The 26,925-nt window shown below is 40.9% G+C and overlaps 1 protein-coding gene across 1 annotated transcript; it reads right to left on the bottom strand.

The window, feature by feature from the left end:
• Window positions 1-298: 298 nt before the first annotated feature.
• Window positions 299-25,656, bottom strand: DAB2 (DAB adaptor protein 2). Its single transcript, XM_080363035.1, has 14 exons — window positions 25,610-25,656; window positions 13,859-13,978; window positions 12,641-12,780; window positions 11,817-11,915; window positions 11,372-11,503; window positions 9,273-9,356; window positions 9,006-9,029; window positions 8,444-8,506; window positions 6,200-6,835; window positions 5,199-5,352; window positions 3,864-4,391; window positions 3,252-3,343; window positions 2,376-2,443; window positions 299-1,654 (listed from the first exon to the last, which is right to left on the bottom strand). The coding sequence occupies exons 2-13, from the start codon at window positions 13,950-13,952 to the stop codon at window positions 2,381-2,383; spliced, it is 2,109 nt and encodes a 702-aa protein (XP_080219161.1). The 5' UTR covers window positions 13,953-13,978; window positions 25,610-25,656; the 3' UTR covers window positions 299-1,654; window positions 2,376-2,380.
• Window positions 25,657-26,925: the final 1,269 nt, after the last annotated feature.

Genomic DNA, 26,925 nt, shown 5'->3' with positions numbered 1-26,925 from the left:
GCACAGCATTTGTTGAATAAGCCTGATGCAAGAAGGTAGAAGGTGACAAGACAGCTATCAGACAGCTATAGTAAGAAGCTTGGAGAAACAACTCTTAACAGGCTCTGAACTTCAGCACCAACTGGACTACAAGATTGATTTATGGAGAACAGAATGAACAGTCACACCAATGTTTGTTTGGTATGAAGAGTTGCTTTTTTTAATGTCTTTAGGTAACATTACTTGAGATACTACAGTTTTATATAACAGTGTAACATCCGTAAGTTTCTACATTTCCAGTTTGAGACAAATACTTAAATTCATAGCTTTTTTTGCATTACAGAAAGTGCAAGAGAGGTTTATACACAAGACTAACTGCATGACTGGGTGAATTGGGTACTAAGGCTGTATTCAAGTTGACTTTCTTAGCTCTTCAGTTCAGTAATGGCTTAGGCATTTGATTTAACAATACTATTTCAAGTTTATACTTGGCATTAACAGAAAAACCTCTGACACATCAGCCATCACCACTGGCCAGGAATGTAGCTGTTACAGTCAGTTATAACCAACTGATCTAGACATCTTTTAGTAAGGAGGTTCTTTAGAAAAGGCACAGTTTTGAAGAGATGGAGAACAACCTCACATTAATGGCACAGAGGCGATACACCTGTTCACAAGGAATCTAGGCTTGTAGTGAAGCCATGAATTTTTTTTTTTTTTTTTTTTTTTTTGCTTTCTAACATAGTGAAAACATGCCATGCTACACCATGTGACAACTCAAACTGAGCAACATCAAGGATATTCACCAAGATATATGCAAGAAGCCCATCTGCTTGTTCCATTTGTCTGCCAAGCCCCCTTAATAAAAAAGTAATCCTAGTAGATTTCCCTCTCTGAAAAAAGCCATATTAGCACCAAGACAACAGTTAGTGTCCATGACTACCTCAATGTTCTGCAAGAAGTGTTTCAGCTTATCTGACCCTGCAGTGTAGACCTCTAGTACTCAGGACCCCAGCAGTTCTGTTTACAGACCCCACAGTTAGTCCCTTTATTAAACATTTATGGCAGAATGCTACTTTTACCATTAGCTAAATAGACAAGTACTGGAATATGTTTTCCCTAGCATATATTTTACAGCTTTCTGGCTCAGAGACCAAGTCATATCAAGTCACCAATTAGAAGAGTAGCTTCCACTTAACTTTACAACTGGCTGCTGTTATAACAGGCAACTGACCTTGTTGTTTAAAGTGTAGTTTCAGCTACTAATTCTATCCCCTTTTATGAAAGCAACACTTTATCCCCAGGTACATTCAGTTCCTATATTTTAGGACAGTAAGTGCTACAGAAATGAGAAATTGTGGTGACTACATTTACAAGACACATGACTTAGTGTTGCTAAGCTCTTCTGTGAAATATTGCAAATAACTAAAGTAAAGTTAACATCCACCGATTTGAATTTGGATCTTCAGCATGAGTCCAACTCTCCATTTGCTTTGCCCTGAATTATCTTCACAGCATGTTCTTTGAGGGTTCATGTTTCAATCCACCTGGACATACTTTAGATTACAGACATCATGGAACAGCAGCAAGAGTGGCAGACAGCAAAAGTGAAACAAGTAGAAAAATCATGTTGAGAAGAGGTCCAGTTGTTCCATTTGTTCTTTTCTGGTTATGCCTAGTGTGATGAAAAGGACTTAGCATTAGGATATCTATGAATTATATTTTTATTGCTTAAGCTAGCTTAGAGCCATTGAAAATAAAACTAAAGTAATAAATAGTAACCCTTGTCTTCTGTTAAAAGCTAGACAGTATTTCAGGACAAGATTTAGAGATATGGCAGAGGAACAGACTTGCTAGTTGGACAGTACATGTTCTTTAGTCAATTATATGAGAGTTTGAGTTACATTAGTTTCTAGTAACAAAAGCTCTCATAACAACCCTTATTTTGCTGTTACTTCAATTTACCCAGAGTACAAATCCACAATTACTTAGGGGATTAAATTTCAGAAAGCTGTGTGGGGCACTGTGTGCTAGCACTTTCCTAAAGAGAGATCTGAAGGAATACAGTCAGATCCTCTGCATTTTGAAGCACGTATTTACCCACTAATTTTCCTCAAGGAAAGGAATTCCACATCTATTATATCATTGAGACTTAAGTCTGTGAAAGAATAATCTTTATTTCTAAGGTGGTGAATTTCCCTAGGCTTAGCCAGAACACAGCTATGTACAAATCTATGTAGAGGTACTCTATAGCAGACATGTTCCTCTAGGGACTGTTTGTCCTATCTCAGAGGAGCAGAATTAAGCTAGCGCATTTTTTAGCCCACCCTTTACCAAAGCTTTTCTGAATCAATTTCCGAGAATGAAGTAGGTTGTCTTATTAGTGGAAAACTTACCTGATCTATGCAAATGGGTTGCCAAAAGGATCACCAAAAGGACCAGAAGGTGGTTTCTGAAATTTGTTCTAAGGAGAGAGATCATAGGCTGTTAGTGGATTTCCAGGTTTCACCAGGTTTACTCTGCATGACTGAATCAGCTAGCTCCTGTTACAAACACTTCTTGGAAAGAACACTGCAGAGACTCTGCTAAATACACATTAACTGTACCACTTCAACAAGAGAAAAGACCTCTAAAGCAGTATCAGCAGTTACCCCAGTCTGAGGCAAAGTGTCTTTCAGAAAAATCATGTGTGCTTCCTGAACACTCATTTGGAGATAAGCCAGTGTAGTCATGATGAGGTCTGTTTTAGCTAAGTGCTAGATGTCTTAAGTCAGCAATCTGGGATTGATCCAGTGTTTCCACCCAGGGCTTCAAGTGCTGTGTCCCAAATAGAGTGATGTCGTTAAGCCAATTCCTCCCCCAGGGGGTCCTGAACATGGGAGCCTCCCATTTGTTCAGTAAGAGAGCTGCACAGTCCACAACACCCAGTCTGCTCCACAAACAGGTAAGTATAATTGAGGTGCAAGACTTTTGCAGCTACACTGACAGTCTTTTGTAGAAGCACCCACTACTGAAGAACCTTCTGCTAAGAGGACTTCCGCAGCCTGTGGAACTGGTTACGGACCCAAGCCAAACAAAATACTACTTTGCCAACTTTCTTGCAACAAATAATTTCTGTTAGACTAAATATTGGCCTCAGATATGCAAGAAGTTTTGTTCCGCAGCCTCTAAAGCCAGGATAAAGCCAGTGCTCAAACACAGGCAATCCTGTTGTCAAAGAGAAAGAAAGGTTGGTGGGTTTTGTTTGTTTGTTTTGCTTTTTTACTACTTACAGATGAGGCACTGAAGGGGTCTGTTTTAGCTTGACTTTCAAATAGGCCATCAGCTGGCAGTACACTTTGTCGGAGAACAGGCTTTGGTGGTTCTAAGGGAAAGAGACATACTGCTGTATTCACATAACAGCATTAACAAGGACCCAGCTCTGCCTGTATAGCAACAACAAAACTCATCTAATTAGATGCACAAAAATGTCCCACATGGAAATCACTCTGAGTGACCTCACAATTTTATCTCCTGCTTGTCCCTCACAACACTTAAAATACACGGGACTTCTGACTTTGTAGAGTTTACCTCATTCTAGTTTAGTTTGGGCACTAGGTGTCAGTGTTTGGCCACTGACACTGACCAATTCTGTAACGTATTTAGGGGAGATAGACCTTTAACACTCTGTTTCAGTAACCATTAAATAATTTTTTTCATTGTATCAGAAAATACAAGTGATCAGCCATCCCAATCCCTGAGCAGCTATCCAAGCAGAAGAGCAAAAAATATTTTACCAGTCATTTTGGTAGACAGATTGCTAGTTTCCCTGTCACCATAATAAGTACTATCTTGAGGAATTCATACGTTACTACTAAGATAATTACTGAAAGCTCCAGAAGCACCTGAAAGGCTTTGCTGCTCTCCTCTTCTTGCTGGTACTGCAGGCGGCTTTGTCAGCTGGAAGTCTTTGAACATTTCCTTGACATCTTTCATCTCTTTATCACCAAGAGGGTCAAGAGCAATAAAAGCATCACTCTCTTTCTTGGATAGTTCCTTCTGAGGTGCAGTTCTCGGTGGTGGCTGAGGTGGGCTAGTTGTTGTTGACAAGGAGGGAAGTACAGATGGTGTCTGAGCAGGGAGTGTTGAAGGTGGGAACACACTACTCTGGAAGGGATTTACAGCACTGGATGGCTGTGCCCATGAACTAGATGGAACTTGTGCTCCCTGTGCCCAGAGACCAGAGGACTGAGGGGCTGTTGGGCCAAAAGATGTGGTCTGGCTCCAGCTTGGCACTGCTTGGGTACCAAAGGCAAGTGGTTGAGTAAATCCTGTAGGCTGAGCAGGCATCATAGACCCAGGAAAGACAGATGCAGCCTGAGTGAAGGCAGGTGTCTGTGTATTCCACGATGATGAAGTTACTGGCAAGCCACCTGGGGGGAGATTGTTGTTACACAGCACTTCAGTCACCTGAAAACCTCAAGCAGGAGTGTTTAAGTTCCAATGAGGATACCAGCAAAACATTTTTCATGTGCTGTTTGCAAGTGATAGGATGAGAGAAAATGGCCTCAAGTTGCACCAGGGAAGACTCAAATTGTTATTAAAAAACATTTCTTCACAGAAAGGGCTATGAACCACTAGAACAGGCTGTCTAGGGAAGTGGTCAAGTCACCATTTCTGGAGGTGTTTAAAACACAAATAGATGAGGCTCTTAGGGACATGTTTTAGTGCTAGATTTAGGTTATAGTTGGACTTGATCTTAAGGGTCTCCTCCAGCCAAATGATTCTATGATTTACATTTAAAAATCAAGTCATTTGGTCAGGAGGTGAGAAAGGGTTTAATTTTTTTCCTTTTAGTGCTGGGAGAAAAGAATTGAGGTTGATATAACAGGAGAAGGAACATATTTGGCCTTAGCACAGAAGCAAAAGATGCATTTGCCATGTAATTACCCCATGTAAATTATTATTAATACTCTGCATCAGTGTTACCCTAGCCTCCCAAGTTGTGCTTGGCTCTCTTGGACCATGTATATCTGAAGTAGCACTCTGCTGTCAATATTTAAGCAAAAAGCCCCATTCCAGTGAAGGATGCAGAGTTTAGGCTTCTGTTCTAATAGTTTAGGGCAGACAGCACATAGATTAAAGGGCATGGCATTACACATGAAGGAAAAATATAACTCCATGTTTTGGTGGCAGCAGATAGCTTAGACTGGAGCAAAACCTTAATTTTGTGAACTAACCTAGACCAGCCAATGGAGATGCTGTGGTAGAACTTGTTTTGAAGAGGTCCAGTGAACTAGTTAGCGCAGGTCCTGTTTGTGCCACTGAGGTCAAACTAAGGTTCTCTGTAATTGGCACAAAGAAGTTTGTGCTAAATAAGTCATTTGATGAAGTCTAGAAAGAAAAAAAAAAAAAAAAGCTTTGTGAGAGGGCATGTCAGAACACATGCTAGCATGATTGAGATTCCCTAGTCCAGAGCTACAAGCTTTTCAGTTAGACCACAGCAAGGAGCTTTGATGTATCCTTTAGAGACCAAACACATGAATTTCAACTTCACCATATTGTTCATGCCTGCTGACATGCATGGCATTAAGTAAGTATAATATATAGTAGTCACAAGCCGACAGCAAAAGAGCAAGACTTAAAGTGACTCAATTATTAACTCTCACAATGAGCTTCTCCCTGCCCCCTACCCATGTAAACATTGCTGCTCAGTCTGCAGTGACACTTGCAGTTGCGGCAAGGTCAGAAACAGAGTTTTGCATCATTTGAGTGCAAGACAAATGCAGGTGACCTAGAGCCAACCTGTGTTTAATCAGGAAAGTCACTGAGATTGCTCTCAGTAGACAGGTACTGAGGCACCACATAGGTTTCTGTAAGCTAGTATTAGTACCTCATTGTTAGCAAACCACAGGCTGATGAGCATACAGCTATTGTAACAGGCTCTGGCATTATAACAAGTGTTAATATAGATAGTAGCATACTTACCAGACCTTTACAGAAGTATGGCAGCATTAAGGAAGAAAGTATATAATTTAGTGACCATAGCTACTACGAAGCACTCAGAATATTAGAATGTACTGTGGCTGCAGAGAGATTAGAGTAAGCATGACAGGTAGAAGCAGATGTGTTATGAAGCTGTTCAGTCAGTCACACAGCATGAATAAAGAAAAGCTTCCTTCACCCAGATTCTTTAACTAGAAGCATGCATATCACCATTAATTACTTGAACATTGTTCACCTTGACAGACCTCCTTCCTCTTCCTGGCTTGGTACTTTGTGGTGGTGGGCTAATTGTTATAGACTCATGTGACATGAGCTGGATATTGCTTTCAGAATCCAGCCTTACTCCATTCTGCAGAGATACTCCTTTGGATGGACCTTCCATGAACAGGTTTGATGTGGCTTTAAGAAAGCCATTCTGTTCTCTCTCTGGTACCCCATTTGGAGTGGTTGTTGCAGGCGACTTACTCTCAGGTGGCCATTGGCTTGATAGTGCTTCTCGTTTGCCAGTTCTGTTAGAAATCTGGTCAAACTGTTTGCCAAAGTAGTCAATATCACCATTTGAAGCACCATTACCAGCCGATGTCAAGGTAGTAAGACTTTCCTTCTTCTGATCAGCAGATTTTAGAGAATCAAATGTAGGTGGTGCAGATTGGTCTGGTTGTGTGAAAGGATCATCACTGAAAGGATCTGGATTAGGTGTGGGAAAGAAGCTGAGATTGGTAGAGAAAGAAGTCTCAGGCAAGAAGGGTGGCTGTGGCTTTGGTTGTGGAAGAGAGGTTGTGATGCCATTCAAGAAGAGATCCTCTTTTGTAAAAGTCTGTTTGGTCTCAATTTCAGAATTTAGATCCACTAACAGAATCTCTTTAGCTTCCTATTTGTTTGGAAAGAAAAAGAGTTAGTTTTATGCAGGAATTGCTGCATAGTACAAAAGCTCAAGTAAAACAGCTGCAAAAGGAGAAATCCTAGTATCTAATACATTATACTAGTAAGTACCAAATGTCACAGTGAAGCTGCACTAAATCTTAATCTTACAAGCCATTAGGGCAAGCACTGCTGGCTGTGGTCAAATCATGGCAAATCACACAATGTTAAAAGCACCTATTTTAAGATCCCATAGTTAAATACCAGATGCTTGTTATGCAGCCTAGAGACTATAGGGTCATTGAGCTCTAACTACACCTAAACATTCACTTGGGTCAAGAACCCTTATTTGACTTCTAGTTCTCAGTTTTGACAAGTTGTGAAATCACACTGCCTTAGTGTGACTTCAAGTTGTAATCTCAGATTAAGATTAGAGATCTGTTTGCTGGTCAACAATGTTAATATGCCATCTCTCCACTAAGCAGGTAGTAGAAGAGTCGGATTTGGTCTCTTGCTGGATTGATAGCCCCAACTGTATCATGCTGATGGTGACCTACACTTGCCAGAATAAACCAGTAGGACTTTGGGGGTCATACTGAGCTATGACAAGGTTTACACATGCTTGTGTGGAGATAGACCATATCTTGAGCTAGAGCTACTCATCCAGAATAGCCAGGAGTCCACTCAGAGACTTAGGGATTCATTTGTCCATTAAATGAGCTTCAACTTTAAACATCTTTAGCATAGTTTCTCCAACAGTTCTCATAGCAGCAGAAACAGGTACTTCTAGTACACATTCCCAAGACATCTCACTAGCAAGGTGGGCCCATGTGAATCTCATGAGTTCAACAAAGACAAGTGCAAGGTCTTGCAGCTGGGTCACAGTGAGTTTAGAGGAATGCCACAGAAATGATCAAAGGGCTGGAGCACCTTCCCTATGAGGCCAGGCTGGGACAGTTGTAGTTTAGCATAAAGAAAAGGCTCTCAGGAGACCTTATAGCAGCCTTCCAGTACCTAAAGAGGGCCTACAGGAAAGAAGGGGAGGGACTGTGTCAGGAAGTGTAGTGATAGAACAAAGTGTAATGATTTTAAACTGAAAAAGGGTAGATTTAGATTGGATATTAGGAAAAAATTATTTACTGTGAGGGTGGTAAGACACTGGAAGAAGCTACCCAGAGAAGTTGCAGCTGCCTCCTCCCTGGAACTGTTCAAGACCAGGCTGGGTGGGCTTTGATCAACCTGGTCTAGTAGGTGTTCCTGTCCATGGCAGAGGTGTTGTACCTAAATGAACTTTGAAGTCTCTTCCAACCCAAACCCATTGTATGATTCTATGACTAACAATACAGGATTATCTATCATGCAATCTCAAGTGAACTCTGCTGGATAAGAATGACATTAACTACTCCAGTTAGGACGTAGATACTATTATAGTCCTAAGACACTAGTACATTGTCACTAGACAGATGTCTCAGTGAAACCATAAACCAGGACTAACACAGTTAAAACACATATTATTATTATTAGGACTAACACAGTTAAAACATATATTATTATTATTATTAGGACTAAGTTTGCTCTCAAAGCAGGAACCAAGATAACTAAGCTAGATTCTACTTACTGTAGGACTGCTCATATCAGGAGGTGTTGACATATCCCCAAACAAGTCCATCTGGTCAGCTCCCTTGAAGCCAGAAATATGGAAAGAATTGGTATCTGTTAGAGTTCTTGTGAGACTAAGAATTAAACATTATACATACCTACTATAAACACATCTCTGAATCCTACATTTCCCACCCACTATAGAGACAGCCAGTTATGAAGTCCTTAATAGCAACAGCATAAAATTCTAAAATTTAACCTACCAGTTTCATTTTGTCAGCTTGATCAGCAGGTAGTGCTTCACTACCATTCTGTAATAGATACATAAGTGTCAGCAATAACTGAAATATTAAAACTTGCCTTAAGCAAGGGACTTGCAGACTTCATAAGAGCAAGTGATAGAAAGAGGAAGCATGAGGAAAATCCCTACTTAGTATTGGTTCTATAGGCCCCTTTTACTCACTTCCATCTAAATGAGTATCTGACACTGCCTCCGTAATGCTGACAGTGTAGAGAAAGTCAAAGCTAGTTGTGTTGCACCAGCATACCTAACCAAGCGAGGCCAAGTTGGAGTGACTTACCTCAACCTTAGTTGCTTCTTCACTCTAAAGAAAAAAAGAAGGCTTTTAGTACACAGACATCATGTAGAATATCCAGAGCCCGTCAGCTGGGAGAGCTTACCAGATCTCAGAGGAGATCAAACCGCTGGTACAACTACCAGCCAATAGCTTCAAGTGATCCTGGTTTTAGATAGACCTGAGTGTCTTACAAGCGCCCAAAAGCCAAGTCAAAGCTGAAGTAAGCTTTATTTTTATGCTGACTAATGCATTTTCTATAATTTTACTCACCTTTTTCTTGTCATCTTCTTCCTTCTTCTTCATATTATATATTAATTGGAAGAGGTCCTTCAGATCAACAACTAGAGGCTCAGCCTGAAAAAGAACATAGATTTTAGGCCATGTACTGCTTCACAGCTTGCTTCAGTAGAAGTCCAGGAAGCAGCCAGCCAGACTTTACTAAATGGTGCAACAGTAGAAAACAGGAAAAGCAAGAGTTTAAAGGACTGCCTAGTCTCCACATAGGAGAGCTTATGCAGAATCCATGAATAAATGGGGAGCAACTAGCTTAGAACTGTTGCTAACTCCAGAGGGAAAGCAGCTGTATTTGTGCTAAGTCTGCTAAGTTTTTGCTAATAAGCTTGTAGCAGAAGATTTCATAGGTGCTTGACAGGTCCTAATCACATTTCCTCAAAAGCGCAAAGTTTATTCTAGCTCTCTGATAGTCTCCTAAAATGAAAACATTTTCTATCTATTTTTACCAACTCCAGTACTGAACCTGGAAAAAGCTTCTATAGCTACATTTATTTTAAACAGGATGTAAATAGTTAATCACCAAGGCGAGCATAAAGTAAGGTTATCATCACCTCAGATATGTAAGTAGATACCAGCTTTAAGTAGTATCTGCATCAGGATGAAAATCTGGCATGACTTAAAAAGGCATTGCATTCCCTGCACCCCCATTAATAAGAATGTTCTGAGTCATTACTGAGGTTGTGGCAGGTTCTTCAGCCACATAGATTTGAAACTTTGTCTTGAGGAACATAGCAGCTGTGTCAGAGGCACATAGTAGTTTAAGTGTCTAGAATAGAACAAGTCTGTCTCCCTGCTTAGCCACTACCTCTGGCTTGAGCAGAAAACATGTTGAACAGAAGTCACCGTTTATATCTGAACATCACCCTCTCCTAATCAAAGGTTTTAGAAACACAGCTGCAGGAAAGGCCATTTCAAGAGTTGTCAGTACAACTGCAGCAGCCTAGAGCTGCAGAAGTCCTTATTTCTCAGCTAGATAAGTTTATGTTAAAAACAATTAGCAGCAAGTCAAAAGCTAGCTACAGCTTGGCTAAGCTTATAGGCACCTCATGGTGAAAAGCTCTGAAATAACAGACTCCACTCCAGAACACACACAGGTGGCTTTTGTACTTAATCTACAATTCCAGAAAAGCCAATATAGCACATGACTCCGATAACTAATAAAACAGGTTTAGGAGAGGGTGTTTCAACTGCTTAACATGTACTAACATTCTCGGACAGGGATTCCCTGCGTCCCACCTGTAGTGGGCATGAAGCTGCCAGCAGGTTCTATAGGAGGGCAGGAACAGATGTGTATGAAGAAGTTACTAGCTTTGAAGTCTTGGCTCATCAAGTCATTATGGAGACTATTACAAAGTCATTTAAAATGACAAGCTAGTAAATTATACATATCTAAATTAAGTTCAGGACACTTAGAAAGTTCCATAATACTCAGAAGTAATTCCAAGTAGCTTGTTTCCAATGCAGCTTATATACAGATTCTCTTCGAAGAGACAAACTCTGCATACTGGATTTCTGCAAGTGGAAAACCCATCACAGAAGGATTAGAATTCCTCCCAGAAGTAAGTCTAGGAGGACCAGACCACCATTCACTGGCCCCAGAAACACTATTTCAATTGAGTAAGTCTGTTTTCACTGCTGCACAAGACAAAGCATCATGAGAACTGGGCTAGTGGAATTCTAATATCATTCCTGTTACTTCTGAGAGAAGCCTTGGACATTTGATTGGAGAATTAGCATTCTCACTGACAGTAACAGGCCTCTGTACAGGAAAGCCTGTGATAATTCTTCCATTTGTCTCAGTAGTGACTTCCATAGTACACAAGCATGTTAAGCAAGGTTAATAACAGTAAATAATGATACTCAAAAGTTTTTATTCTGGACTACAGAGAAGGTGAACAAGATAAAAGCCATTTGTGATGCTGTCAACTTCTGCCCTCCTCTAGGAGAAGAGCCTGTCCATCTGTGCTCATATTCCCTTATACCTCAGAGGTACCAACATAACACCTTATCATATGTTAAGTGTTTACACAATAGCATTACTCATAACAAGTGGAAAAAAGGTGTCTGTTCCATACCTGTTGTGCTGTTTTTATGGCAAAAAATTGATGCTGGCCTTCTCCTCCACAAATATAGCCAAATGCACGATTGTCTGTTACATCCCGAGCAATAAAGGAGATTTTGTTTACTGGATGCTCATGCTCTATGACCTAGAGTTGGGAAAAAAATAACTACAGGTTTAAATTGCTGGAGATTTAATAGCTGCTGTTCTCTGTAGTTACAGTATTTGAAACTGTGAAAATAGCTTAAGTTCAAGACTCAGACTTATCAGCCTTTGACTTATTGCAATAAGATATATCTGTATTTCTTGCAGTGGGCTTCAATAGTACAATCCATTTCACAAGGCAGTTTTTGTATGTGGAAAGGAGACACAATGCAGTTAAGGTATCTAGTTCAGATTGGTCTAACTTTCAAGTGCCTCACTTGCTTTGAGAATCATATTGATAATAAGTCATATCTTACCCCAGTTTTCTCATCTATTATCTTGATACCAGAGAGGGAGATGTTCACCCAGATCTTCTGTTTGTGTTGACCCTGGGCACGGGCTGCCACTGCCATTCCCTGAATAAGATATATATCAAAGTATTGATGAGACAGCTGTTGGATTGAACTTTAACTTTTTTACTTACATTCCTCATGAGCCCATGGCTGTGACTCTACCAATACTAATCTAGTTATTCCTGTGTATGTGTACAGTTAGAGCAGCATTCTTCTTGTAACATAAGCCTGACTAGGTCTGAACTAGATTGCTTTTCCTCTGTAAATATTTTCAAGCTTTAAAACTTCTTTTCTGAGTTCACAAAACTGCTGCAGTAGCAGGATCTTTATGAGCTTTCCTGGCCTGATTGAAGCTATGTGAGCATTCTGCACTCTAGAAGTAATCATCTTTCTTGATATAGGGTCTCATTTATTCTTTGGCTTATCTAGATCCCTTGGTGTTACTATTGTCACAGGATGCAAATGTGTGCTTTGAGCGCAGTGCTACATTGCGCAGAGTTCTGTCCTTCCCATCCAAAACAAAGCTCACTTATTTGTGATCAAATTAATACTATTAGCATCCATACCAGATGCCTACAGGAGACCCAAAGGAGCCTTCCCAAGCTATTAGAGAAACACCATACTTCAAAGAAGGGATTACAGCTTTAGATGCAACATCCATGTAGGATGGTGCTATTATTACTATACTACCAGTAAGCCGTATTTGAAATTGTGCCAAAATGATCATTTGATCTGCTTACTGAGGGCTATTCAGAAGTTGTTCCTTACATGTCAGCTCAAGACCTTACCTTCAGCTTCATCATTGAATCTTGACTCATTTTGTCTCCTCTTGCCTCTGGGACATCATCAATGCCAATCAGCTTAGCTTTGTATCTGACACCATCACCTTTGAATCTGGCCAAGAGAGATTCATCTGTCTTCTCTGGCCCTGGAAACAGAGAAGAGGTTTTTTTTTTCTTTTAACAGGGAAATATCTATATTGTGGCTATGAGATCTTTTAAAAAATATAAGTACATACTAAAAATGTCCCTTGAGTATAGCTAACAACTCCTACTCCTTCCAGTACTGTGTGCACTGCAAGACAGTTACTCCTTTAATGTTACACTGCTCTTGCAGAATCTAGCTTCATTTCAAAAATTGGAGCCCAGTGCTTAATATTTGGGGACTTCAGAACAATTATTTGTCACACAAACTGAAATGTGTATAGGCAACAGCCAAGTAGATAGAAATGCTAAGGAAAAACATCAAGCAGAAACAGTACTTTCCACGGCCATATTGAAATGCTTACTGAGCACCCTGATGTCAGCCTCTAGTTCTGGTGTACTCAGATCTCTGCTTGGTGTGCAAGAATCTCTCAGTTCTTTTGCCAGAACTTTCTACCAGCACCATCATTTCTATGGCAAGTCCTAGTAACCCCATCCTTATAATCACTTGAGATATTAGCTATATTTGCTGTTTCTGCTATTCTTCACTACTTCTCATAACTTAGTTTTCTTCTCTGCATGCTCAACGTATTTCAAGTGTATATTTCTGTATGAGGTAATTACATTACATGACTTAATCTATATATACAATAAAAATCTATCATCTGATACACAATAATTCTTACAAAATGAGTTTTGTGGCTTCTCTGGAACAGAATCTGTATCTGTGTCCAGCTTGTCACTCCCTTTCTGGAGGCAGAGGAGGAAATGGGTGGACCATCCTGGGTCTGGTCATCTCCTTAGGAAGCTTTCATTTCTGTGAGCTTTTGCTGAGCCCAACAAGTCACCAAAAAGACAAGTGTAACTGAGAACTTTTGAACTTAAAGCTAAAAAAGCCCTTTGAAGCTAAAAGCCTAACTTCTGCTTAGATTTGTTTTACCAGCCTATTTACTCACTCTTCCAGTCAGCTTGAAACCTCAGAGTTATTTCAACTATGCTGTGAAAGCAATTTTAGCTTTAGGCAAGTGCAAAATATTAAGTATACTGTCTAGAGAAGTTGTTCAAGAAGTAAGCATTTCTTACCTTTCTTTTTTTCCTTCTTTGAAGGTTGTGCTTTTGGTGGAGCCTGTTGCTCTGGCTGGCTGTTGATGGTAGTAGTTTCAGCTTCAGTAGACATGATGAGACAGTGGTCAGCTGTGCTTGCTGTAGTTTTTAAAAATCAAAATAATAATCAGTAGGCAGACATAATATTTTACCTTGAAGAAGAAATATTCTTATTAGACCTGTTAGTCCATTTCTGTTCTGCTGAATACTGAAGCCCACTATTGCCTGAAAGTTTAGTAGTTATCGTATAGGACATCTGGCTCACTGTCTGTTCATCTCAGGCTACAGAGGGCACAAAGTTATGGCTACAAAGTGATGAACCCTCAGCTCAGTAATACCTAATCAGTAGATCACACTGATCTACATGTACAGACTGTACTTGCATAACACTGTTTTACTCTATCAACCTTTAGCTTTTTACCCTTTAAAGCTATTTATAGAACCTCAGATATTTTGCTTTATTCTCCTTCAGCACTGCCAGCTCTGTCTCTGTAGTAGGATCCTAGAAAACTAATACCCATGAAGATGACACCAGATCACCCAAAAGAAGCCAAAAGATCTTATTCATGTTTCTACAGTTAGTGGAAGTCTGAGGTTATACCACCCAGCAGGTAAAAGCAAATAAATTCCTTAGGCTGCAGACAGGCTGTTACAGGAAAAACAAACACACACACACACACACACCACATATATATAAAACCCAAAACACAACAAAGCCCAAACCTCAGAAGTAATAACCAAGTAAGCTTATATTTCTCAAAAAACCTGCAAGTTAACAGAAACTATGGACTAGTGCAACTTAACTCCTAACTCTATGCCATGAGACTCTTTTGCCTCTGAGGTGCAAAATATGCTAAAAGAAACCCCTAATCTGCAGTCACCATATTTTGTTCCTACATAGATGAAGCACTGATTCACACTTGCCATACAGAGCGATTCCTGTTGTCTTTATGGAGATCTGAATATGACCTATACCAAGCCAGAAAGAACTAGACTGTCACATCTGCTGCAGAAAGTGTTCTATGAATCTCCTATCTAGGGTATTGCAGCGGCTTCAGTTAGTCCCTTGAATTTTACAGTGACAAGTGAAGACAAGAGATTGTTTAGATAATTAAATAGCTGTGCTACAATCTACTAGTAATTTCCCCTGTGTCCAGGTGAACAGCCACAGACCAAGCTATCCCTTTTATCCAACACACCATTTGAGACATTCTGTATACCCAGATACAAGAGCTGAAGCATTGCATATCCTCTAGCACTAGAAGCTTATGATTCTCAATAGTCTATTCCTCAATTGCCTTAGATACTGTTAGTGCTTTATCTATTACTTGGAAGTTATTTTCAGGGTTTTGTTCTCACTCCTGCCTTCCCCTCTTCCCTAAATTCATTACTAAGTCAATAGTTACAGACTGACTCATCCAGCTTGCTACTAACAGAGGAATGGATGCCAATGCTTAACTGATTCTTAACCTAGGAAGAACATAAATTCCTACGTCTGAGGGAATTTCACCCTGAAGGCCCACATTTCCATTTAGCCAGGAGCAAGGCCCCTAGGGAACTAGCTGTTAATACAAAAATTTAGTTGAATACCAGATGGTTTGTGAATTACATTTAGCATTGCTCAAGTAAATCTGAGATAAAGTGCTCATATAGGAAAGATCTCCGTCAGCTATATCTGTTCTTCTTTATAAACAACTTACCAGGCCACAGCAAGGGAACATTTGATGGAGGGAACAAAGGTGTTGCTGTGAAAATTTCAAGTGGTCCTGAGCAGAAGTAAATGTTAGAGGAAGACTTGATATAGCAAACCATTGTTATTTAGGACATATTATCAGTGGAAGAGTGGCTTGTGTGTTCATTCTGACAAAGGATCAAGGGGGAAACTGTTACAGCCAACAGTGATTTTGCAGGATACTTGCACCAGTGCTAAAACAAAGTGTGCCCATTGAAAAAAAAAAAGAAAAAAAAATCATACATGAAACCAGTAAAATGAAGCCAACCAAATTCTTTAAAACTAGACTAGCTTGCCTGATGGTATAGTTTTGGGTGGAGATAGCCTTTAGACTTCAGCATAATGAGCCTCTCCCTAGGTTTATCAAGCCCTTCAGAAACAGAGAGGAAAGAAAAATGGAGTTAAGTTTGAACCATCAGTTAACCACCCACCCCTATCTGGAAGGTTGCTGTTAGAGAACAGAACAAAAAGGCCTGGAGAAGAACAGAGCTAAGATATGTTATCCAGGAGCTGAGTCACAGCTCTAGGACACTGCCCAGCTCCATGCTGGAAAGAAGAAACGGCAACCTGAAGGAGCTGAGTCCTGCCTGTCAGTGATCCTGCTTCTCCAATTTACTTGGTAGAGCTACACCCAGCTCTGGTGATATACAACCACACTAAGTATCTCACCCTGAAGTAAAGTTAAGAAGCAATAACAAGAAAACTGCACAAAAAAGACCTCACTTTGGCAACTCACAAAATGTTAAAAATCCATATGGGCAGCTGACAACTTTAAGCTCTAGTCATCCCTCCATTATTGCCATGTGTTTCCATCCTGTGGAAGCCAGTCTCAAGTAAATTCTATGCTTTAGACCCAAGTCAAAACTGTGCACACTCAGGCTTGCTTTATCTTGATGGCAAGTGCTGGTGTGCTCCACATACAGGTAACTAAAATGAAGTTAAAAGTATTCTGTTTGTAGTTCTTGCTTTTGCTTGGATACTTCCTTTTACACTGCTCAGTCCGTTAGTATTTCCTTATTCAGACTGCAGAAGTAAGGCAACAAAAGACTAGAAAAAAGACTATTCTATTGCATTTGAATTCTGAGTTCATATGAAATGAGTCAGCCAGCACTACAGCAGTGTTAGAGATGCATGTGCATCAAGGGCATGCATTCAAGGACAGTCATGCCTTCAGTTACATTGGTATAGTGAAGAACAAATCATACCCAGAGCAACGTTGTCAGCAGATTGTTAAGTGATTCCTTTTGAATCTTCTCCATGTAGGTAAAGATCATTGCTGTCACGACAGCTTAATTATTCACTAAAAAATTGTATGGCCTATTCTAACTACTATGCTAAATGTACTATTTCAAAAGCCTTAGACTGCAAGTTCTTGCCTATATCAGTAGATACACACCACATTTTGCTCACCTACTTTTCAATTTACTCCAGAAGGGGCATGTTAAGAGACCACTGACAGTATCTTCCTTCTTTCCTACAGGGACTCTCCTGTGAAGAGCAAGCACTGATCACTCCTTAGCAAACAGCCATTTCAGGTCCTCACCACATAGGCTTTTAAGTATGAGCAGTTACCTACTGTTTCAAGTCAGGCAACTCTCCATTCAATATTGTGCCTCATTTCCACACATCTACCCTGGGACTTCAGGCATACTGTGCTCTTGGTGTCTCCTCTGAACTCTCTATGAGGAGAGCTGCTGGTAGTGACAAGCCATCCTTGAAGGACCTGTTTCTTAGTGAGACTTGAAGCACATAACAATTTTGTTGAACAACATTTAGTTTCCTATAAAAGATGTTTTCACAGTTATATCTTATTTGAACAAGGGGTGGCAACATGGTAGCTACCTTTAATTACTATATTTTTGTCCTATGCACAGGGGATTGAGAATCTTCATTATGGCTGTAGCCTGTCATGGGATTTAAAGACAGGACAATAATTGAGAATCTCCATTATGGCTGTAGCATGTCATGGGATATAAAGACTGGACAATAGGCTTTTTCCCCTCAGACAAAGAAAATTGCCTTAGTGTTGATGAAGGTTTGTCTGAGAAGAAGCTAAGGACACTGAAAGTCAGAGGCAAGGCAGGTAAGCTGAATAGCTACTCAGTAGTCTAATACTTCATCTTTTTCACAGCCTGTGCTCCTTCTTTGTCCCTTGATACTGCAAGTACATGATTCAGCTTAAAGAGTTATTGCATGTAAATATTAACCTCAAATTAGAATCTGCGAGGCCAGGAGAGGACAAGAGAAGCTTTTACTGCCAAGGGCAATATAGCCTGTTAGGACAAAATAGTGACCGGAAGCACAGCAATAGTGCAAGTGCTGAACATGCTTCCAAAGCAGGTTGTTCCATCCCCCACTTATGGAAGGGTAAGTCAGGTTCTTCTGGTTAGAAGGTTGTATCAGGACCTGCACAAAGTATTCTTAGAAATATCTTGAGTCATCAAGTTCTTCACAGAAGAGCTGTTTTCAGAAGGCTGGTAAACAAGCTGTCTACTTGAGGGAATTCAAGACTTCAGTTTTGCAGTCCAAGGAAGTAGACTAAAGGCTAAACAGCAATACATAAAAATCACTGGTGAGAGTCAAAGTTACAAAGCCAGACACATTCCCTAATAATGGACTATCCTGACTAGCAGCATTCTACACACATTTGAAGTAGAATAGTGCAGTTGTGTGAGCCACTATATGATTGATTTGCCTTTGCATCTAACAAATCCTTATGTGCATAACTATTAGATTTTCTGTCTTGTTCCTGCTGCAATGGTAGTGCCCCAAGTAGCCTTGAGAAGCACTAGGCATGTATTAATAAATTAGAAACATGAATGTGCTATTCAGACTTTTGCCTTCCAAATAGGGTCTTTCAAGCTCAGGAGTCAAATAAAATATCATCTTAAGTGTTTTGTTTCATTACTAGAACACCTGTTGCTCTAGCATCTGACAGTGTCTAAGAGTTCAAGTTGAACAAACCTTCTGTAACGTGACAAAATTATTATGATTTAGATGGAAAATTACAGCTGCTTGTTCTGATGCAAGCACTGCCGTTTATTTTTTTCCTCTATTAAAACAATTGAATTTGTCTATTAGGAACTAACATAGCCAGTGACTAACATACATGAAAGATACCAGCCTTTTGCATGTAAATTACACTTGATACATATTGTTCACACTCAGAACTTGTACCTGCTTATAGACAAGCAGTGGCAGAAAGTTCACAGGCAGCTTGTGCTCCAGTTTGTGCCATGTCTGGAATACAAGTGCAGCATAACTTGCCAGGAAGATGACTGAATAGGGGCTTTTATACCACTAAATCTAACTCAAGTCCTTGTGATTAGTCTTGCAAGATAGAACTGAAAAGGATGAAAAGACTGTATAACTGTCCTGTTTGGGCCACAGGTAGTTAGAAATATGATTTGTGGTTAAGAGATCATTTGCTTGGTATCATGGCCTTAGTTAACCCAGGCACTTGACCTGTTGGCCAGGATATTTTCAGATTAACAGGATTTTACTTTGGGGAACTTCTTTTACACAGTTAGCTTTAAGTCCTGTTTGATGTTCTGTCCTCTCACCTAAGAGATGGTTCAATATTTTGCTGAGGAATTAAGGCAGCGTTATGCTAGGGGCTCTGCCAACAGGAACACCCTTTTGGAATAAGCTATAGCTCTACTTACATATTGCAGGATACAGCACAGAGTCCAGCTGTCTTGATCATACACAACCAGTAATGAGAAACAGGAAAGGATGACATTAATCTGCTCAGTGGGATAGAAGTGTGGTAATGGACACTTCAGGGAGTACCTCCTTCATGCTGCTCCCTTCCCTCAGGAGCAACTGCAAAGTAGATAAAAATCTTAGCACTCTAATTAGTCATGTCAGCTACAAATGTTGGCATGTATCATTGCTAGTACAGGATCATGTCTATGAATCTACCCAGATGTCTTACCTTTTCAATTTGCCAACTGCTAGTTTATCAGTTGAACAGAACAGTCCGTTCTCATCATAACAGTGCATCAGTCTCCTCCAAGTTCCTTGATTTATAGTAAGAACTTAGAATTTCAAACTAAGTTCCCAAAAGCATTTTCTACACACTTGAATCACTGCCAAGTGATCACTAAGTTAGCAGCTGGAACTGAGCAAGTCAGTCAGTTCAAGTGGTGCAACTGGACCAGTACTTTTTGCCATGCTTTTGAGCACATGATTTCTGAGGAAGTAATCAGTTACTTCTCAACTCAGCAACCAAAGTAGCTCTATTTTTGATTTTTCATCCACTTGTCATTGGAATAAATACAGCTGTTGCAGGAATATTAGAACAGAGGGCTTAGGAAAAGTCATGACCAGTTTAAACAATCTGTACCTGACTAGTAACTTGGAACGACATAAGCTAGCAACTACTGCCCTTTGCTTACTTTGAAGGGCAAAATTCAAATGCTTTTCATGGGCTAGTGTTATCTGGTTCCATGAAAACTTTATCTCAAGTTGAAGGGAACTAGCTCTGTCATAGTCTGTTTGATACAGCTATTCTTCAGCCAGGAACTGCAGTGTCCAAACACCTGACTAGTCTATCTCAAATTATTGTTTCAGGAATAATGCAGCATCTTGCAAGAAGTCTTGGCAGTAACCTTTCTGACCTCTGTTCAGTATTTGGAATTCCAACCTATTAGTTAATTTCTTAGGTTAAGAAACCCCACCACTCTTAGTACCAGCAATACCAGCATCTGAATTCCAGATTCTTCTTTTAGGTAAAGACTGATAGATACTCCGCTGTGTTTTTTCTTGATAGAGAGCTGCTGGTAACACAGGCTTATTGTTAGATGATATATTCAGGTTATCCACAAGAAGTTTCTTCATGTCTGTTTTCCAACAAAAATAGTATGCTTTGCAGCTTGCTAAGAAGCCATTTCTCTATACTACTCTCTCTAGTTTGCAGTGCTGAAGCCTCATAAATCAGAGGCTCCTGAGCAAGGGGCCAGTTGTCTGTTCTAGCTATTGCTCAGGAAACCATCACCTGCCTACTCACAGGATGAAGAATCTCAGATCATGTGCCTGCAGTCCATACCATTCAGTCTTCTGTCAGTACTACTTGTTGAGACTCACTGGACATACCAAACAACCTGGAAGCAAAATAGTTGTTAATCAAGGCAGCTAGTGTTTGCTCAGATGCAAACCAGTTTGCAGTAGACAACAGCTCAGACACGATTTCCAACTGTACTCCTATCTCCCTTCTGACTAGAAGGACTTTGTGATCTTACTAGTTAGTATAGCAAAAGGCATTTGCCAATAACCATACTTTTTACCTCCTTCTCAGAGCAGGAACTTGACACATATTGAAGCTGTTATCATAGGTTGTTTCAGCTGCATGCTGTTAACTGTCCAGTGCTGGCAGAGTTATCCCTCTTCACAGTCTGGGTGTGCGCAAGCTGTACTAAGAGAGATTGCATATGTTCTGCATAGCCTATGCCGAACTGTAAGTGTTCTTTACTTAAGTATTCATTTCAGCAGTATTTGAAGAACCCTCCACCTAAGCCCCAGTTACTGTGCCTCTCTTTACATAACCTATTGTAGCAGTCATTTTCACAAGAGTCAATCCATACTGTCTCTTGTAGCAGGTGCAAGTTGCATTCACGGTGTGTTATTAGAAGACTGATGACAATTCTGTTTGCACCTTGAGGGCAGGTTCTTCTATAGCAGTTTCAGTCCTTGGTTAGGCATTATGAAGCATACTGCTTAACACAAGGGCTACTCTTGCCTTCAAGATTAGTTATTACCAAGGGCCTCAACTCTCCCTTATATGCACAGCAAGAAAGGCAATGAATAACTGAACAAGACACAAATCTAAAGAGGTGGTACAGAAAGATCTATGCCTGAGGTAAAAACGATTATCAGGATTTTCAGAGCTTCACTGCAGTTCCTTCAGTAGCTGTCCTACTAAACAGCTAATCATGTTTCACAAATGACTGTTCTGCCTTAAGTTTCCCTATTGGTAACCATAGTCACACATTTGTTACGTACCATGGATGAAGTTCCTGTTATTGCCACTAATTACAGACTCTAAAGTAACCTTGACCAGGCTCTCTCTTATTTTCTATCTCTATCTATCATCTCTGATATCATACGATGGGGATGCCCCCATCCATCAGAAACATACAAGAACAAGTGTCAGCCTTCCATCCTGCTCTAGAGTTTACTTTCCATCAGCCAGGCTAGCAGTTGTTTGCAGATAGATCTGCTATTCAAGCTACTAGAAAACTAGTTCTTACTCATATAGTGGCCTTTATGCCCTCCCTTTAAGAACAAACAACCCTGTTCCAAGAGAGTCCAGAAGATGTCTCTAAGGTACAAAACATGGGTTGCAATATCAACACCATATCCTTCATATTCCCAACTTGTCTTGTTCTTTCCTGGGAAGAAAGTCACATCCATAGGTGTTTTAGCTATAGGGCAGATGTATGAGAGTTCTCCTAGGAGGAGACTTGCTATTGTGTGATACATCAGCATTAAGAGTTGAGTACACTTTGCTGGAGGAGCTAGTTCCTAGTTGACATTGTCATGAAGGCAAAAGTCTATTATCCTGTTTCTCAGACCTGCTTGTTCTGTTCAAAAGATAATCCTCATCAAGTATTTCACCCCTCATCTTATTGCTTAAGAATGCAACTTTAACTGACAGAGGAGCAGGAAATTCAGCTCCAAGGCCAATATAGTCTGTCCTTAACTGGCCCTGTAGCATCTGAGCTTTGAGATTTAAGGTATGTACCAGTTATGAAGCTTTAAAAAGGTCCAAACAACACACAGATAGTTGGGAGTAAATGTCTGCAAGGCTGAGACACCTTATACTAAAGCACTCCATAGCACAGGCAAAGCACATGCTTTCAGAAGAGGGGAAACTGAAATGGTCTCTGCCCATGTCAACCAGGGCCAACAAGAGTTAGATTGAAGAAGATGCTTTGTTCAGCACTCAGCTGCCCAGCTTGTATCAAAAAGCTAATCCTGTTGAAACTGGTACCTCTTGTCTATTGACTAGACCTGTCACTATGCTTCAACCACCTTCTTTGTAACCCTGAGACCCTTGAACCTAGATACAGCCTCAAAATCAGGTTTCTAAAGTCAGTTTGTTTTGTCAGTTGTGGTACTTAGACACCTGATTCTATTTGAACCTTCTAGCACAAGCTCATTAAGACCTCTTAGCATTCCCACTCCCCAGGAGGTAGAGACTTGATTCTACTAATAATCCTTTAGTCTACATGCAAGATCTAGTGGGGGTTTTTTTGGTTGTTGTTTTGGGGTTTTGTTTGTTTGTTTTCCCCAAATCCTTGCAGATTACAAGTTGCCTTCATACTATATCTTCATAATTTATTTTGACAGAATCTAGCCAACAAGCAGGATTTACATTATCATTACTGTTTCCAGAACACGTTGGCTTTCTCTGGATGTGGAATTTTTTGCTTCATTGTCCAAGCAAATTCATATTCCTGTAGTGGTCACATATTGCTACCCTTGCTAAATAAAATCCACAAGCATTGCCAAAACACCAGGTAAACTCAGCAGGTCACAGAAAAGTCCTAGAAGTATAAAGTTCACCAGTAGGGAAAAGCATCAACATAAGAGAAAAATCTGTAGGTTCAGCAACAATATCCAGTGACTACAGCACATTGATTTACTTTGTATCTCAAGCTACAGTTTTTATCCTAAATATCCTGTCCAGATGACAGTCCTTGATTCCCCATTCCTTGACACTAAGTGCACATATTTGCTTTCCCACAGAGCCAAATATGCAAGAGCTTCTTTTGTCACTCTTTGTATACATTATACTCACCTGTTTAGACTGTCTCTGTATCTGCTTGTGACTTAAAGACCTAAAGCAAGAAGTATATCCATAGCAGCTACTGGTCCACAGAACCTGATAATAGGGTTAGGCAGGCACTTTGACCCCCCAATGAGAAGGTGGGTGGTGTACAGCAGATGTATAGAGGTACTTGGAAATGTAGAAGGCACATGTTAGACTGGATAACCATCTCTACCTCGACAAAAGGGAACTACCAGATTTTTGGCATTTGGCCTATCCTTCCAACTGATAGTGATGAGAACAACCTCGGTGCTCAGCCAATAGCTTTGTTTGAAGTAAGAGCACAAGACCTGAGAAGTATCCCAAGTCACAGGACTATCAGAATAGTGCTCATCATTCCCCCGGTCTCCCGTCTACAGTGACACGTACACAAGACCCTGTTAGATTGCCCTCAACAGAATCACCTCTTCATTTAAGACCTGGAGAACCTAGCATACACTCCACTTTATCCTGAGCCTTCCTATACTTCAGGTCATGAGATATGCTAGTTAAGTGCCTGTTCTGATGGTTCACCTGAAATTCATTTAGCACTCACATCCTCCTTATCATTTCTAACACTTGGTTCTCCTCCTCCAAATGCAAATTCTGGAGAGTTACTATTAATAGAAGTTTCTGCTTTAGACTTTACCACATCCTCAGACCATTCAGAAAATTTCAGAAACCTGATTATGACTAAAGAACCATTGTGTTGGATGCAACAGCAATCATCTTTTTTTGGACAGAGATTTCAGATAACTCCCTCAAAAAATCCCCTTCTCAGGGAATCTAAAGATTTTCTTTGGATTCCAATTCCCCTCACTGACCTCCTGGAAGGTTCTAATGGAAGCTGATCTGAAGAGCTGCTTGCATTATAACTGCCTAACAGGTCAGACAGAAGAACATATTTTCAGTTTATTAGTGCCTGGTAGGTCTTCATAGCCAGCAAGAATAGATAGCTTCATAATTACCTTTCCTTAATTGAATCTGCATCTCTATTCTGCCTGTCTACACAGGAGTTCCCATCCCTAAGCATACTCATGCCTATTCCTTAGCATACAAAAGGCCAATCTAAACATACACACTCTCAGATTTGGCCCATTTTTGTGCAGCCTTGTTTATGGAAGTTACAGAAAATATCAGAGGCAAAAATATAGCATTTTAAGGCATATTGCCTCCATTAACAGAAGATTAAAACAGTTCCTTACACCTCCAATCCCCTTAAAAACACTCAAGAATCAAGTTAATCCTACCTTACTAGTGGATTTGCATGCTTCCCTAGTAAAGTGCTCAAGTAACCAGCCTCAGCTTATCTGAGGGGTAGCACTGCTACAGAGAAGTCCAGCTGCATTTACCTTACTGCTCAGAGCACAGGCACTGCCCCAACATAAGTGTCATCATATGATGATCATTAGACTTTAAATCTCATCAGCTGAGAAGTCAGTTTCTCTGACAAGGTAGAAGATTCATTCCAGTTAGTTCTGGACATGTTTGACTATACCCATTTATCAAGGAAACAAGTACCTGAGACTCGCCAGCAGGCAACGGGGTGACTAGCAAGGATGTTCCATTCGAAAACAACACAAAAACCCACCCATGCTTCACAGCATCCTAACCCTTTCCTCCTCTCTGCTACTACTAGAGATACTCTTTCCTATCAGTCACTTAAATGAAATTTAGTGTTTATACACTTTTTTTTCCCCTTTCCTTAATTTTCTCCTCCCCACACACAAAAATGAAAATGTGCATTTACTTTGCGTCCAAGCTTCCCCAGGGTGCCGGCCCTGCCAGAGCCCAGGCGGCTTCCACCCCGCCTCGGCCGGGACACGCTCCCCGCAGCCTGGCTCAGGCAGCCCCGACCTGCCCTCCCGCCTCCGCGGCGCGGCTGAGACCCCCCTGTGGGGCTGGGGCCGCTCCCGGCCAGCGCCGCGGCCCCGCCGGCGGCTTTTGCCCGCGGGAGATGCGAGCAGCCGAGTCAGGCTGAGCCCCGGCCCGGCCGCGGCTGGAGCACCTCCACCCCGCGGCGGCCCATCTTTGTCAGCCCTCACCATAGGCACCCACTGTCACGTTCTCGGGAGAAAAGTTCCCCCACCCCCGCCGCTCCCCTTTGCCTTCCACCCGGTGACAGCCCCTTCTCCCCCCACCGTAGGCTTTGCAAGAGCCGAGCCCCTCTCGCAAAGCTACTTACAGGCTAGATCCGTGCCGCTCTGTGCATGATCCAGTGACTGCAGCCGGTAGCCTGGCTGGGACCGGGGGCCCGGTTTAATATGCAGTTGTACTCTCGCCTTCAGATTAGTTAGCCACTCACAGCGAGAGATATGGTTTTAATCAGATGCTGGCAGCTGAGGACTACCCAGGAATGTGCTATGATGTTTTTGCTGCTTGGTCTTGGCTACTCCCCCTCAACGTGTCGGTGCTCACAAGGTTAACCCCTTGCGAGCCGCCGCTCCGGCCCCTGCTGCGGGGGTGAGGGAGCTGAGACCCGGGCAGATCCCTGCGAGGAGGGGGTCCTAGCACCCCGAAGAACACGCCTGGAGAGGAGTGGAATGGGAGACAGGAGGACTCTGTGGGGACACAGAAACTTGTGGTGTGGTGCCCACAGTCTGCGAGGCACAGGTATTTATACTTGTTACGCAGTAATAGGCCTGAAATGCTTTTCTAAAAAATGGGTCCTCCCATCTGTCTGCATAACCGTGGGTGCAGTGATGGTGTTAAAAAATTCAAGTCCAAACCAGTTTTATTTTTCTTCACAAAAAAAACCCCAAACCAACATCCCCTACCCCACCCCTGGTTCCAAATCTGTGGCTAGCTGAACCAAAATATTGGGTCAGTGCAATTCAGTTTCTGGGTCACATCCAGACCTGACCTTTATCCTTCCCACTCATCTTTATTCAGACATCTATCATGTTTTGTTTCCTGGTGCAATACAGCTGTTTTCCAACTTGTATGAAAGAGCCTCTGATAAAAAAACCAAAAAAACAAAAAAAACCAAAAATCAAAAAAAACAAAGCAAAACAAAACAATCACATTTTTGTCCTTGTAACGTTTTTTTTTTTCTCAAGATTGTAAACTTAGCCCAACATTTTTTTTCTCAAAACAGTTCAAAATGTTTCTGTTCAAAACTATAATATTGCACTCTACAGTAACACCTAATTTAAAATGACAAAAAAGAGCAACATTTTTCCTGCAGTTTTAGTACTTTTGATAGTTTGATAGATATTTCTAAGTGTTCTGGAAGAGGGAAATATTTAATACAAAGTGATTTTACCACTATGGAGTTCAGGGTTCAAAACTCGTGGGTGCATTTGGTCATCACCCACATTCAAATCTACCATATGATTTGATAGCTTCCTTGATATGGTGTGGTACTCTTTTTTTATGAATAGCAAAAGTGGTAGGAGCCCTGTGCCTGAGGTGACTAAAAGCTGAGAGTTTCATCTCACTTGCCTGTTCTTTTGTTTCAGAAGTGCTAATTTTAACCGAAAAGGACATGAGGGACGTATT

The sequence above is a fragment of the Nesoenas mayeri genome, assembly GCF_963082525.1.
Source record: "Nesoenas mayeri genome assembly, chromosome: Z".
NCBI lineage: Eukaryota > Metazoa > Chordata > Aves > Columbiformes > Columbidae > Nesoenas > Nesoenas mayeri.
This window is presented reverse-complemented; position numbering and strand designations above follow the sequence as displayed.